The following is a 15279-nucleotide window of genomic DNA, read 5'->3' as shown; positions in this document are numbered from 1 at the left end:
CTGGGTGGCTTAAACAGCAGAACTTTATTTTCTCACAATGTGGAGGCTGGAAGTCCAAGATCAAGGTGCCAGCAGGGTTGGTTTCTGGTGAAGCCTCTCTCCTGAGTTGGAGACCACCGCCTTCTCACTGTGCCTTCACGTGGCCTGTCCTCTGTGTTCCTATGAGAGAGAGAGAGATCTCTGGTTTTTCTTTTTATAAGGTAATATAATCACACTGCAGAAATTTGGGAAAAAGAGAAAATAAAATCATAATTCCTCTTCTTTGGCACTATGCAATAGTATCTTAAAATGTATCTTCCTGTTTTTTTGTTTTGATTTTTAATTATACATTCAGGTTTTGTGTAGCAGTAATTATAGTATGTGTGTAATTTTTTGTGTGTGGGTTTTCTTTATCAACAAGTGACCCATATTCTGATATGTTGGTGGGTATGTATAGTCTTGCTGTGTACCTGCTTGTGCTTCCATGCCAGCTGTGCTTAGCCACTGCACTGGGTCCTCATTCTGGACGCTTAGACATTTCGCGTAAACAAAATCCCTGGTGCCCAGTGTCAGGGACTGGTATCGAGGGGTACTGAGGTACAGGGAGTTTCTGAATCACAGAACTGGTGGAACTTGGGCCTTGTGGTGTCCCAGTGAAGGCAGCGCAGTGCCATTCAGGTACAGAGCAGCCCCTTCCCTTGTCGTGGGTCTCAGACCTCCCATCCAGGCCCATGGTATGAGTCAGTAGCCAGGCGGCTTTGTATTGAGCTGTTGTCTGAGAAGGCCAAGTAGGGGGGAGGCCTGACCAGTGTTGGTTCTGAGTGATGTTTGAATCAAGCTAGGTGGGAGGAAGGGCATCTTTATAGATCTTTGAAGTTGGCCTCTATAAAGCTTCATCTGTAGTGTTCAGGTGGGGGGGATTCTGGTTTTACCTGAAAGTGGCCCAGCTCATCGGCAGTGTCCCCGCCTGACCCCTTCCTACCAGGGCATACCCCTCTACTTTTGCCTAGCCAACGGTCTTCAGGGTATGGTTGATGCTTGGAGCTGTCATTTTGTTACATGTCCTTTTTCTGTCCCTTTTTTCTACCTAACTCAAATCTCTTACCTACAACTTGGAGGCGTGGTGAGGGAGCCAAGGAGGAAATTGGAGGATTTGGCAGTGTGGTGTGGTATAGTGGGAAAGCACCAGGCTGAGAGCAGGCCTGAGTTCGAGTCTGCCATTAATTTTCTGTGGTCTTGGACAACTTATTCCACCTCCAGAGGCTCTACTTGCTTCTTCTATAAGATGAGAGTTAGGCCAGATCATTTCTGTGGTCCCCTGCTTTCAAACCCCTGTCGCCTTCCTTTACCTGTTACAAGATTCTGGGGCTTAAAAACAGACATATTCTTAGGTGAGGCTTTATCAGCTCCTCGCCTGCTGTAATTATCCTAATGAGATCCTGGGTCTCTTTCCCCTAAAGCAGTGGTTCTCAACCAAGGGCAATTTCACTGCACCACTCCCAGCAGTCCCCACCACCACCAGTGCCGTTTGGCAGAGTCTGGAGACATTTTTGGTTGTCACAGCTGGGGCTACTGCTGGCATCAAGTGGATAGAGGCCAGGGATGCTGCTCACCATCTTCTAACGCACAGCACAGATCCCACAAAAGAATTATCTGGCCCCAAATGCTGAGATTGAGAAACCCTGCCCTAAAGGGAACTAGACCTGGATTTTCTAGGGACCTTGGTGGCAGTCCCTAGACTTGCAAAGAAGAAAACCTTATAATGACTTTGGAAGTGAGAAGTCAGAGAAAGAGCAAGATTGATGAGGAGGGAGGTGGTCCTTTAGGAGGGGAATGCTTCCCCTTAGAAGCACGCTCTATTCTCTAGGTCAGGTAAGCTGCTTGGAAAGTGGTCTGCAGCTGTTAATTTGAATTAAGTAGAACCCATCTTATCCCCAGAGTAATCTCTTTTGTCCCTGGAGGTTCCAGTAGCAGCCAGCTTTTAGCAGGCCTGGGGAGGAGACAACCTGATGGGGTGGTGCAGGTGGCCCCTGGAAAAGCAGCAAGTCTGTATCACGACACTGAAGGGATCCCGAATGCTTGGGTAGCTGCTCCTGTGCGTTGAGGGGTCAGGGAGCCCGCACAGTTTTCTATTGGTGGGTCATAAACATGGAGGGTTGGTCTTTTGAGCAGAATTAAGAAGAGCTGGCATTTCTTTCTTTAATCATGATTTGACAGAGAAAAGTATAAATCAGATGGGGCACATGGCTTTTAAAATTTTAGAAATCAACGAGGTCCATTTTTCGCACTTTTCTCATTCTGTTTAAAAATCAGTCCCATAGGGAATGTCATTTTTGTGCATGCAGCTTTTGATGAAACCTTGTGATACTGTAGTTAACCCTTATTTTTTGTTCTTAAAGTAGGCTCTTGTCCCAGGTATATGCTGCTGTTATTGAGGCTGTTCTGGCTGGTATTGCATGTTACGCTAAAACTTCCAGTCTAACAAAGGTAATTTTAATACCACGTTTCTCTTTCCTTAGAAGTTCTTTTAATGTAAAACTTCTGTCCAGCTGGGTGGGTGTTTTTGGTTTGGTTTTGGTTTGTTTTGATACCTTGCAGTACTACTCAGTTTCGTGTGAGCTTGGGCCTCAGTGGAGCTGGCACCAGACACAGAAGCCTTTAGAGCGCTGAGCTTACGCTGCCTGTACTGCCTGTGACCGAGCTGCCCTGGTCTTATGAATGACAAACTAATAACACTTCTTTGTAGATACCCGGTGGTGGTGCAGAAAACTCATTCTGTAGCAAGTCATTTTACTTAATAGTTTTTTTAAAAGTTAAAAAATGTGTAGATTATTCTACTGTGAATTTTAATAAAATTAGGTAAGTTTATGTTAAGCTACATAGTTTGATTTCCTGTCATTCAGTGTTTTAAAAAAAAAAAATCTAAAGATGAGAAAATCTGACTTGCCTTTCCTAGACAAGCACGTGTGTTCTCGTCCTCTGACCATTATCTTCCTTGCTGTTTTGCGGTTAACGTGCCCTGCTGAGTTGGATTCCTTATCTGACCCAGTAAGGAGATGTGAAGAGTCGGCTTGATGCCTCCCAATGCCAATAGGACCTTTCCTGAAGGAAGCCATTTGACATTGGAAAGGTTGTGTACGATGTAGATACGAGAGAGATTGTAGTGTAGTCACCAGCTCCTTGCCATCTCCTCACTGAGCTTGGGTTCAAGTCGGTTCTCACACCTTTGTTTTTCAGCTGATCTTTTGTAACTCTAGGTATTTGAATATTCTTAGAATTGGGCAGGAACCCTGAGGCCAGTAGTTCCCTCCTCCAGGGCCAGGGGACAGGGGAAGAGAACGAGCTTTTCCAGACCTCACAGTGGCACCATCCCAGCTGGTCACAGCTCACCGGCCTGAATGAAGTGTTTCCTGTGAACCCCGCCAAAAAAAAGCAGGCACCTAAATAGTCCTGTAGAGGGGAGGGGCACAATGTTCTCCTGGCCAGATGTTAGAAGGGCTCTTCCTATTGGTGATGTATACACTTTCCTGCTGTGAAAGCTAATTGCTTCTGGTTTGTTATTGGTTTTACAGGCCAAGGAGGTAGCTGAGCAGGTCCTGGTATCTGGGTTAGATGCCTTTGAGTTACTACAGTTTAAGGCAGCCGTACGGTAAGCAATGGCTTATGTATTCTTACAAGGAATGTTTTTTAATGTTTGATTTTTAAAGATCCTTTTCTTCCTTGTATTTGATATGCCATTTCTCCTTTGAGAAATGTTCTGGTAAAATAATGGGATATATGGAGGAGAATCATTTATGATCAGGGCTTTGAGAGGGCAGGGAGCCACAGATGGAGGAGGTGTATGAGAAAGTCAGACACATGTCCTAACGCTGGAATGGGAGGCAGAGCAGTACTGGACCCATTAGAGACCTGACAGACGCAGTTCAGAGGTTAAAAAAGTGAAACTGGGAACAGGAGTGGTGAGGTTTGTTAGAGTCAGGGGCCCTGGGCGTGTGAAAACAGTCACTGCTTAGAGAGGCTTGCCTTGGGCTTTATCTGCCTCTCACATGATAGAAACCCTGAGCTTGGCTGTGTCTCAGGGTCTAGACGCTCTAGACATTTGGCCTCCCGGCATCTTCCCATCACACATCTCCTGGCACGTCACAGTGTATCTCCGTGTGGTCCTTTTCCATAGCTAAACCTTCCTGAACCTAGTTCACTTCACCCACTGTTGTATATGGGGACCACTAAGTACACTGCTATCAAAGGAGGCAAAAGACACCAATATTGGGGAGTTTCTTTAGAGCACTTCTGGGATGTGCCCTGTGCTGCCTCAGCTCCATGCCTCACAGTTTCTTACATCTACAGCCCTGGGTAGTGAGAAGGAGCATTTAAAAAGATAAGTCAGTCAGTTGATCTAACAAGAAGAATTCTATTGGGGTGGCCGGTTAGCTCATTTGGTTAGAGCGTGGTGCTGATAACACCAAGGTTGCCGGTTCGATCCCCGCATGGACCACTGTGAGCTGCACCCTCCTTTAAAAAAAAAGAAGAATTCTATTTTTGCAGCCCCAGGAGTGGAGGGAAAGGCCACATTTCTTTGGTGCAAGATTTTAAGCTTACCTCAGGTCTCCTTTCCTCTGGGTCTTGTAGCTCTGGCCATGAGAGAGAGAGAGGAAGCTTGTTCCCTTAAGGGCTTGCACTGGCCTAGACTGTCTTTTCCTGTTGACCTAAGTTTGAAGAGGCGTCTCTGCTTTCCAGCTGTGTGACTTTGGACAAGATAGGGAGCTCTCTGTGCATCTGTTTCCTCATCTTTCCACCTCGTAGAGTGATTGGGCGTGTAAATGTTAGCTGCTCTGACTCTGGTCGTCTCTGTTACCACAGACATGGCTGACATAGACATTCCATTCCTCCTTTCCTCTGGGCCTTGCCAGGTCACAGCCTTTCCAGGGCAGGCTACCTCGCAATCCCTAGGCCGTCTAAGCCTGGGCGTACCACACTAGCTAAAGGAAGGAACAAAGAGAGAACAGTAGGCAATGGGAGGAGAGTCTCCCAGGGCCAGCCCTCTACCTAGAGCCTCACGCCCTTCTCTCCACAAGGTCACTCACTGAATACCCTTGAACGGCATCAGGTTAGCAAGTCACCTCCCAAGAGGAACACAGGACCTCTGCTGGGGCCTCAAGCAGGGATGGCAGCTGCACCCAAAGGTGCTGAAGGAGGAGGAGGATCAGGACACTACGTCAAAGCTATGGGTTAGGAGACCTCGGGCCACTAGAGGGTCACTCCCAGTCTGCAGTGGGCAACACTCCTGTCACATGGTTCTTTCCTGCTCTGTCCAAAAGTCAAGATCGCCCTGAGAATCCACACAGAGGCCGGGCCATGACTGGAGTGAGATGCTGGCCCCACACTTGGCACGGGCTCAGCGCAGGTGCAGCGCAGCAGCAGGTGTCTGGGGAGGCACCTGCCTGTGGTCAGCAAGAACAGGTTGACTTTGCTTTTGTTTTCTGTCTGCAGCTCCAAGATGGCTTTTCATATACATGCTGTGAATAATCAGGGAAGGTGAGTATTTGTTTGTGGTGCATCCTCATTTGGGCGAGTTTTGGGAGCAAAAACAGAAGAAAGGCTACCTTATAGCTGCTAGAGGGGTGGTCTTCTCACTCCAGGGTTGAGCTTGAGGCTGGCTGTACTCAGCCGAGACCTTGTACGCTTAGTGCTTCCCACTGAACACTTGATGGGTGGGAGCAGGCTGTGGGCCCAGTTCCCTCCAAGTAGCCTGCCTACTAATTCTGCATGCATGCAGCCCAGTATTTTGAAAACCCATGAGAGAAATCTGGGTCTCTGGGTTGCTGCCATGTTGGTAAAAGAGAACATTGTAAATGCAATGAATGTCCCTCCCATGTCTTTCCTCTTCTAGAATCGTGCCTCTGGACAGTGAAGATAGCTTATACTTTGTGAAGACGGTAAGCAGAGTTCTTACAGGTCAGCTGGCAGGGAATGGCCTATAGAGGGACATCTGTAAGGGGTGAGGTAGGAGTGGGTGGGAGTCTTGGGCATCCCATTACGTACCTGAGGAAACTGGTCTATTCTCAGAACTGTTCCAGCTGCAGCTGTGGTGGGCCTGTGCTTCTGGAGGGTGCCCAGGTGGCTGTGCCAGGCCGCCACATCCACACTCCTGTGCCTAGGCGCCCCTCAGTCCAAGGTCTTAGCTGGGGGCTAGGGAAAGAACCCTCTTCCTAAGGTTAGAAGGGCTTCCTCCAAGTGACTGTGATTTCTCTGGGAGCTGAGAAGCCTGCCTCAACACAGACCGACAAGTTTTCAGTGGCTTCTAAGTGTTCCAAGGCCTCTGTTGATACCCTTATCAGAGGCCTGTGAAAATAAACAAAAACAAAAAACCAGAGCCCTGAGGGAAGTGGGGTAGTCAGAGCAGAGCTTTCCGACCCATGTGCTGGGGGCACACCGACAGGTCAGGGGAATGGTTTAGAGATACAAAAATATTGGTCCCTGGGTGGGCTGGCATGGCCTAGGGGAGCCAGATTTTCTAGACTGGTTGCTCCCAGCCACAAGCCGCGTCCCTCATTTACTCTAGTGCATCCTGATGTGAAGATTGGCAAGCAATGCATGAGAGGATGGTGGACATGCAGCCAGGATCCTGGTTGCAGTGTATGTGGGCACAAGTTATACCTTGAGTCTGTTCTGTGCCTACTGCCTGAGCTTTAATTCCAGTGAGTTTTTGGTAACAGAGCTAGGTGGGCAGCGATGGGTGACTCAATGCAAATGCAAGCCTGCCACCATCACCAGTGGAAAAGCAGTAGTGTTATGTACAGAGAGAAATTTTTAAGGTTGTGAGTAATTTCTGTTTTTATAATGTATCTGCTCCTATATCTGTCTGCATTTTGTGTTGACGTTCTTTTAGAACTAATTGAGACTTTTTTATGACATCATCAAGATGCTGGGAAATGCTTTCTGATATTTAGGCGATAATGCTGTATCTCCTTGCCAGACTTTAAATTCCCTGACTTCCCTCCTTAGACTCTTGTGCAGTGCTCTGGAAGGTGCTTTGCACAGAAGTGGGTGATTAGGAGTCCAGTAGACTCACACTACTGTGTTGAGTATGCATTCAGCAGCCACTAATGAGATTGGAAAGGAGAAATGGGAAGTTGGTGCTTTCTGTCGAAATCCCATCCTCTCTTCCAGGCAGAAAGGAAGTTCTGCCTCCTGCAAGCTTCCCTATTGATTTCTCCTCACAAGTACTTACAGTTTGTACTACATAAATCAGGAAGTAATTATACTAAGGTGTCATATGATGACTTTTTATAAGAATGCTCTCATCTCTCCAACTGCTGTATGCATTAGAAGGTTTCCTAAGATAGGGACCATGTTTTATATATTTTCTCCCAATGCCACATGGTGGGAAGCACACAGCAAGTGTCTAACAAATGCTACATGTATTCTTTTTCATGTTCTCTCTCCCCTTACTCAATACTAGATGCCAAATATGAAAGTGAGAGATTAGGAACCCACAGGATTTGTCTTCCTAATTAATCTGGGAACCAAAGACGTGGGGTTCCCACTGTCACTTAAGAGGAACCATGTAGCCCAGTAAGGTTCTGTGTCTTCAGATGCTCAGAATTATTTGAAACAGATTTAGATTAACTTTCCAATTGTGGAGACTAATTAGAAAGTTAGCTAAAATACAAAATCCTACCTGTCACTTTGTATATTCTTTTTATCATGACAACATGGAAAATTAGCACTTTGGCTTTAATTGTGTGTGTTTTCTTTTCAACTTTTTTTTTTTTTTTAAGAATCTAGCAATTCCTTCAAGAGCCCTAGGTCTTTTTTGTCTCTGTCCTAAGGGTGGAATGGGACCCAGGCTTCAGGAGATCTGCACCTAGCCATTTAGTGACGTCAGGCCAGGAGGGGACAGGACCTGAGAGGGCTCATCGTGCTACCTACACCCATGTCCCTCAACAGATTGTCATTGTCATCTCAGACCCTGGCTCTGGCTCATACAAATTCCTACATTTCTGCTAGATTCCCCCAGAATTGTTCCATTTTCACTAGTTTTAACTGATAAATTAGGGCTTTTTTTTACCAGCCATTCAGGAGCTCTGTCTGAGTTGCTCCAGTTTTTTTTCTAGCTTGTTGAATCCTCTAGTTTTTGTCTTTCCATAAAAGCTTAAATACCTTAATTTTCTTGGTACTGAAAGTAGCATTTGTAGGTTTTGACATGTACCCCAAAATATCCATGAAGACACATATACCAAACGAATGACCACCTTTCCAGACTTGCTCAGAATTTGAGCGCTCACCAAACCAGGAGTTAGTGAGAGTATGGACGTGCTGGGATGTGAAGAGTATGTGAGTGTACAGAAGCCTAGAAGAAACCCCTCCACCTGGGGGCTAATCACAGTTAAGAATGAAGGCGGTTGTGTTGCCTGTTAGGGAGGATAAGCAGTTTGAGGGAATTTATAGGAACATAAAGATACTCTCCTAGCCCAAGTGTGTCTCTGATCATGAAGTAATTGTAAGGAAGCTTGTGTAATCCTGAAGTCATCTCCCAGCTTTGATATATTTCAGGATAACTTGAGTTTTTCTTAGAGACTCTCCAGTATTCTTTTGAAATGCAACTTAAAGCAGTATTTTGTGGGCTGTTTTTTACGGATCTGTCCCTGAAGGTTTAAGACTGACAACTGGTCTAACTCTGTTTTCTAATTTGCTATAGGCTTGTATGACTGTCTATGACATTCCGGACTTGCTGGGAGGAAGGGGGTGCTTAGGATCTGTGGTCTTCTCAGAATCATTTTTAACATCTCAGATCTTGGTGAAAGAAAAGGGTAAGTATCTATGGTCTTTGGAGAGCAAAGCTTGAAATTTTTTTTTTTTTGGGGGGGGGGTCAAAATAAACCATAAACTAAGTCAAAAGACCAGCAATAAACTTGTGAAGATATTAGGACACTTATAATAAACAAGGAATATATCCTAATTTAATGAAGAGTTCTTACAAATTAATAAGGGAAAGACAAGCTACCCAATGATAAATGGGCAAAAAATACAAATAGGCAGTTCACAGACATGAAGAACAAAACAGGGAGATATATTTATATATAACGTATATATTATCTTCACATATGCATACATATGAATATGTACAGCCTTACTAGTAGTCAAGAAGTAGCAATTTGAAACAATTAGATCCAGTTTTTTTGCCCATTATGTTGACAAAAAAATTCTAGAGAATGATAATATCCAGTGCTGGTAGGATGAGCCTGATCATGTTTTGTTTGATTTTTATTATGTTCCCATGTACTACCTTGATAAAAATTGTAAATAAAAAGGACTAATTCCCAGAACTCTTCATTTAAATGTGTGTTTCTATTTGTTGTAAAAATTAATGGAGTTAATCACATGGGGAAACCTTTCATTAGTCTCCCTGTCACCAGATGAGGAAGTTTTCATTTTCTGAGGGCATCAGACTCTGTATTAATAAGAGGAGCCCTTGCTACTGAGAAGCGGAAGGGCGTTAGCCATCTGGGGCCTGCAAGGTGGGCTCAGGTGGTGGGCAGTAACCTGTATGTCTGTGGTCTTCCTACAGATGGCACTGTTACCACAGAAACCAGCTCCATAGTCCTGACAGCCGCCGTACCCAGATTCTGCTCCTGGCTGGTCAGTGTCGTTCAAGTGGAGTGGGCGTAAACATGGAGAAATCGGGAGAGCATTTGAGGAAGGGCCTCTTCATTGGGTCTCTGGTGGAATGTCAGATCCTGAACTAGCTACTGTTCAAGAGTGGAAGTTTTTATCTCAGCTCTTTCTCTTTATACAAACGAATCTAGTTTCTTTAACTTTCTTATAATCTTGGAAAAGTTCTAAAAGAAAGGAACTAAGTTATCTGGGTCCCTGTTAAATTGTGAAAGGAAGAAATTAACAGCCTCATTTTATAGATGAGGAGGCTGAGGCTTAGAAATTGGTCAGCCTGTCCAAGGTCACACAGATAATGAGTGGATCATGTGGCTCCCTTGTCTGATGAGAATAGTTAGTGCTAAGTTTGTACAGCAGTGTGTCTCTCTCTATGTGTGGAAAGGTCCCATCTTCCTTGGTGGGACTTGGTCTGAAACTCGGGTGCCTTGGAACGTAGAAAGTATGACAGCAGTGAGTCTGGTAATGATCTAAGTACCCATTTTAGAAGCTGTTTATATTCTGTTTCTACAGTTCTGACTTGGATAGGGAAGAACAAGAGTTATCTTCTAACATGAACATGTTTAAATGAGAATGTGCTCAGAAAATATTTTTATGTTGTCTTTGCTTCGTCCCTAAAAATAGTTGTTTTGTTCTCTGAAGTGAAATGTAAGGGGAGAGTAACACATCCTCTCTACATATCATAAGCTCATTTAGCTGGACCTCAAGTCCCAGTGAGAGAGCCCACCATGGCCTTGGGCTCTGAGCCTTGATGACCAATAGCCAACTGTGCCACCTGTCAGACCTGAGAGACTGGATTTGGTGGAGGGACACCCAGACAGTCCCCTGGAAATAGTTGAACACGGGGTGGGGGAGGGGCACCTAGCAGAGTTCTGCCCTTGAAATAGTACCTGAAAATCTGTACTCCTTTTGGACACAGGTAGACGATAATGAAGTAAAATTGTCTGAGAAAACCCAGCAAGGAGTGAAGGTAAGCAGCCTTCTTATTCTTAGTGTTAATATATCAAAATGAAATGTAAACAATTTATAAAGGTAATTTAAAATATCTCATCTTAGGGCTCTTCTAAAGGATCTGTACTTCTTTGGCTCAATTCCTGTTTGCATTCTTTCCCTTCCCAGTAGAGCTCTAGAAATAACCATTTATGGGGTACACACTTAGAGGGATTCTTTCTACCACTTAAACCTTTTGGGTGTGTGTGTGTGTGTGTGTGTGTGTGTCTCCAAATACCATTAAAAGCAGATCTCAGAATGGCCTATGCATACAGAGCTAGAGATTAAAGCTTTAGTCCAAGGAGAGCTGCCTCTGGTGAATATAAATCCACTGGAACTTGAACAAGCATGGCAGGCTTTGGTGCCCGGACTCAGTGAGGACCTTACATTCTTTTTCTCAGCACAAATCCAGGATTCCAGTAACATAACAAAGAGCCAGGCAATGTCAAAGGCAGTGGAAGAAGTTGGGTATATCTGAGGCTGACACAGCTGCTTTTGTAGACAGACAAACTTGGGCAGGACTTTCGATCTGTGAATGTTTATGCTATAAATCACTTGCTCTTTGTGTTTGTTTTTTAAAGGGGGATGAATGTTTCCTGGGCACTTTTCTAACAGGAGGAGAAGGAGCATATCTTTATCCCAGCAATCCACAGTGCTGGCCTGAGGAAGGTGAGCTGGTCTGGGTCTCTCTTTTGCAAGGATGTTGTGATTAATGATACATGTGATATTTGAAAAGAGTTGTTGGTGTAGAAGTGTTTGGTTTTGTGTGTTTTTTTTACAGCTTTTCTCCTTTGATCCACTCATTTTGCAGATGAGCAGATGAGGAAACTTGTGCTAGGAAGGGCTGGCCCAGAACTGTACCTGGTCCTCTTGTTGCTGCCTGAGAATTGCTCAGAATGGGCTAGAGCAACATGTCCAGAAATAGAATCTGTGGACCTAAACAGAAATCTGGATGAGTTTTCTATTGTTATGTAACAAATTACCATAAATTCAGTAGCTTAAAACAACACACATTTATTATCTCGCAATTCTCTAGGTCAGAAGTTCAGGGCAGGCTTGGCTGAATTCATGTCTAGGGTCTCCTAAGCCCAAAGTCAAGGCATCAGCCAGACGAGACTCTTATCTGGAGGCTCTGGGGAAGAACCTGCGCCCAGACTCATCCAGAGTGTTGGCAGAATCCGGTTCCTGCGGGTTGCGGAACTAAGATCCCTGCTTCATTGCTGGCTGTGAGCCAGGACCACTCTGAGCTCCTCCTCCCTGGGGGCCTTGCCCTGTGACTCCTCCATCAGCAACACTGAACCTCCCTTGCGTTGTTGAATCTCGCATTCTTTTACTCTCTGAATTCCTCTTCTGCTACCAGCCAGAGAAAACTGAATATAAAAGGCTCCTGTGATTAGAGGAGGCCCACTCAGATAATCTCCCTTTGCCCTGTAAGATTACATGAACAGCAGAGTGACATCCAGGGTGAGTGTTGGGGGGCCGTCTTAAAGTTACGCCTACCACTCTACCCTCTGGCCCCTACGGTGCACGCCTCTCCCACGTGCAAAATACAGTCACCCCTTCCCCAGGGCCTCATCCCATTATGGTAACAGTTTAAAGTCTCAAATCTCATCAGCTCAGAAACCCCAAGTCTCATCATGCAGATGATCTAAATGAGGTGCAGATGAGGCTCTGCAGTGTGTAGTCCACTGTGTAATCTCCATCTGTGGACTTGTGAAACCACAGAGACAAGTTATCTGCCCCAGCCCTCCCTCCCAACACACAAGGTGGGACTAGCATAGGATAACAGTGACATTCAGGTTCAAAAAGGGAGGACATGGAAGGTAAAAAGGAGTCACCGGTCCAAGGCAGCTTTGAAATGCAGCTGAGCAGACTCCAGTTCCTGGCTCAGGTGTCACGGCCCTGGACTAGTCCTCCTGGGCTCTTCCCTCTGCCCCTGGGGCTCATGGTTCCACCCTCTGAACTCTTCGTTTTGCCCTCTGGGCTTGTGGCTACACCTTTGTTCTCCTTCCTTTTTCATGAAGATGGTACTTTGTAGCTGAGTAGTTTTATCAGCCTACTTCTTAACAGTAAAATTTTGGGGATACTACAATCGTTCGTCTGTCCCTTTCCATCTAAGATGGCAGTGTTTCTGCTGATATAAAATTCTCAAGAACTTTGTTGGTCTTGTATGGATTTCATGGGGATTCATGCTCCCTTTTGGTTTCCTCAAAATAACATTTTCTTATGAGTCCTATTCTTGCCCTGTTAGATATAGACATTTTGTGGAGGAAGGGTTGTGACTTACTACACACATTTATCAATCTCTTCTAAGCAAATCCCCTTTCTGGATAATTTGTTCTTGAAAATATTCTTTCTGGTGGCACTTTTCTCAGATCCTGCTTTTCCCATTAGTTTCTGGCTAGTTGCACCGACCAGCATTGACATCTCTGGCTAGTTGGTATGTTGGCCTTCCCTGAACGTTTGCCACTTTGCTATCGTTTTTGACATCACTAGATACAGAACTGTCTATGCTTTGCCCAGATGAAGTCAGCCCTTTTGGCAGGCCTGCCCTTCTCCCTCATAAGACCACAGAGCTAGAGTGGAGGGCATGTGAATAGCCTCTTGCTAAAACACCACAGATGTCCACTCTTCTTGTCAAGCTTCAGTAGAATTTCTCAAATGATGCTTCTCGGTTTTGTTGTATAACGATGGTCCATTTCCTAGTCCTTAAATTGTTGTATTGAACCACTAGTCCAGTTTTGCGGCTGCCTCCTGGGGAGAGGGTTTGCCACAGTCCTCACAGCCATTTCAGAAGTCCCATCCCTCAGGACTTTTGGCAGATATTTTCACTTAAGGAATTCTAGGTTGACAGTTTCTTCCTGCGCTTTATAGATGCTGCTCCACCCTACTCTTCTTGCTTGCATTGTTTCTGAACAGACATTTACTGCCGTCCTTATCTTTGTCCCTTTCTGAGGGTTTTTTCCCCCCACTCCAGATTTTCTTTCTTCCTATCACAGATTTTAAGCCATTTGATTTTTATGTGGTACGATTTTGGTGTGGTTTTCTTCACATTGCTTGTGATTGAGATTCTTTTAGCTTGTTGATTGATGAATTTTCTCAAATTTGGAAATTATTTGGCCATTATTTCTTTAGTTTTTTTCCCCCCTCTCCTTCAGGGACTCCAGTTTCATAGGTTTGACTGCCTGAAGTTGTCCCACAGCTCCATGATGCTCCATACAATTATTTTCAGTCATTTTGCTCTTTGTGTTTTATTTTGCATAGTTTCTATTTTTATATATTCCAATTTACTAACCTTCTGCATTGTTGTTATGTTTGTTAAATTAGCATTTGTTAAGTGGAGCACAGGGTGCTAGATGGTGAGCCAAGTTCAACAAAAGACCACAAAAGGAATTGAAACAGAGACGTTTAGAGGAAGTACGGCAATGCCTTGGGGAGCCACACAGGGAGGGCAAGGCAGGATACAGGCAGAAAGAGTGGCAGGACCTGGGGCACATGCCTCTGTTAGGGTCCAGGGGTGGGCTGCTTTGGGATTCCCAGCCTAAGGCCAGATTGGTCAATTCAAACCAAAAAGTGGGGTTTTGGTATGCTCCACAGGGCTCTTAGCTGAGGGGTGCACCGGGGAAGGTGCAGGGAGGCTGGGGAGGCTTTTGATTGCAAGGGCTGTTGGAGAAGTCATCTCAGGAACTTACATCTGCTTGCGACTGGGCTGTTACCTAGAGCATGCGCTTGCATAGGGGGCTTCTGTCAGTCTAAGGCCCCTGCAGGCCTCTTGGCCAGACAAAATGGGCGCTGAGCAGCAGTACTATGCAGTAGCGGAGCTAAACTGCCAACAGCTGTGTAATGCCGGTAACCTCATCCAGTGTAGTTTTCTTTTCAGACTTTGTATATTTTATCTCTAGAAGTTTGACTTAATTTTTTACATCTTTCATATTTTAAGTTAACATGGTTCAATCTTTCTTCTAGCTTCTGGCACATACGGGATACAGTTACAATAATTGTTTTAGTATATTTTTCTTCTAGTCCCATCATCTGGACCTTGCTTTTAAGCTTTGTTAGGCAGGAAGCAAAGCAGCATTTAGTTTAGGGATAATTGTACCCCTCTATTGAGGCACAATCCTTCTGAGTACTCTACCTGACGACCCTGTGAAGTAGGAGGTTTTCCACTGTGGCTGGTGGGATTGAGCAGACAGTCCAGTGCAAGATATGGGTTGATGTTCATTGTGTTACATAGGAATGTCCAGTTTTTCCAGCACTACTTGTTGAAAAGACGTTTCCCCTTTGAATTGCCTTTGCACCTTTGTTGAATATCAACTGACCATTTATTTACTATTTCCCACGGCCTCAGTGGATGGTTGGCACTCAGGCAGCTCCTTCATTCTCCCTGTACTTCTTTCTAGATTCCAGGGTGTTTTCTCCCATTGGGCAGCGATTGCTTAGCAGTGAGAAGCAGCAGCACAGGTCGCACTGACATACAGGGCAGTCAGCACAGCCTGAGAACTCTGGTGGCCACGCTGAGTTTCAGCTTCCTGTGATGGGAAGGCCCAGGAAGCGGTCATCCGCTGTCTGCTGCCTTCGTTCTGCACCCTCTCATGTGTTCCCTTGTGCCCACGTGAAGCTATTACGGGACATTTAAAA

General features: G+C 45.2%; 1 protein-coding gene across 5 annotated transcripts in view; it reads left to right on the top strand.

The window, feature by feature from the left end:
* Positions 1 to 15279, top strand: part of DNAAF9 (dynein axonemal assembly factor 9) — a 116835-nt gene that overhangs the window by 51532 nt on the left and 50024 nt on the right. For 4 of the 5 annotated variants that reach the window (XM_074318062.1, XM_074318061.1, XM_019733763.2 and 1 more), the window contains 8 exons: positions 2379 to 2466; positions 3552 to 3628; positions 5470 to 5514; positions 5870 to 5915; positions 8681 to 8792; positions 9551 to 9621; positions 10571 to 10621; positions 11223 to 11310. In XM_074318062.1, the coding sequence (XP_074174163.1) occupies positions 2379 to 2466; positions 3552 to 3628; positions 5470 to 5514; positions 5870 to 5915; positions 8681 to 8792; positions 9551 to 9621; positions 10571 to 10621; positions 11223 to 11310 (578 nt within the window). The remainder of the gene's footprint in view (positions 1 to 2378; positions 2467 to 3551; positions 3629 to 5469; positions 5515 to 5869; positions 5916 to 8680; positions 8793 to 9550; positions 9622 to 10570; positions 10622 to 11222; positions 11311 to 15279) is intronic. The other variant, XM_074318060.1, reaches the window with a different exon arrangement.

Source organism: Rhinolophus sinicus, linkage group LG13, assembly GCF_036562045.2.
Source record: "Rhinolophus sinicus isolate RSC01 linkage group LG13, ASM3656204v1, whole genome shotgun sequence".
NCBI classification, from domain to species: Eukaryota; Metazoa; Chordata; class Mammalia; order Chiroptera; family Rhinolophidae; genus Rhinolophus; species Rhinolophus sinicus.
This window is presented reverse-complemented; position numbering and strand designations above follow the sequence as displayed.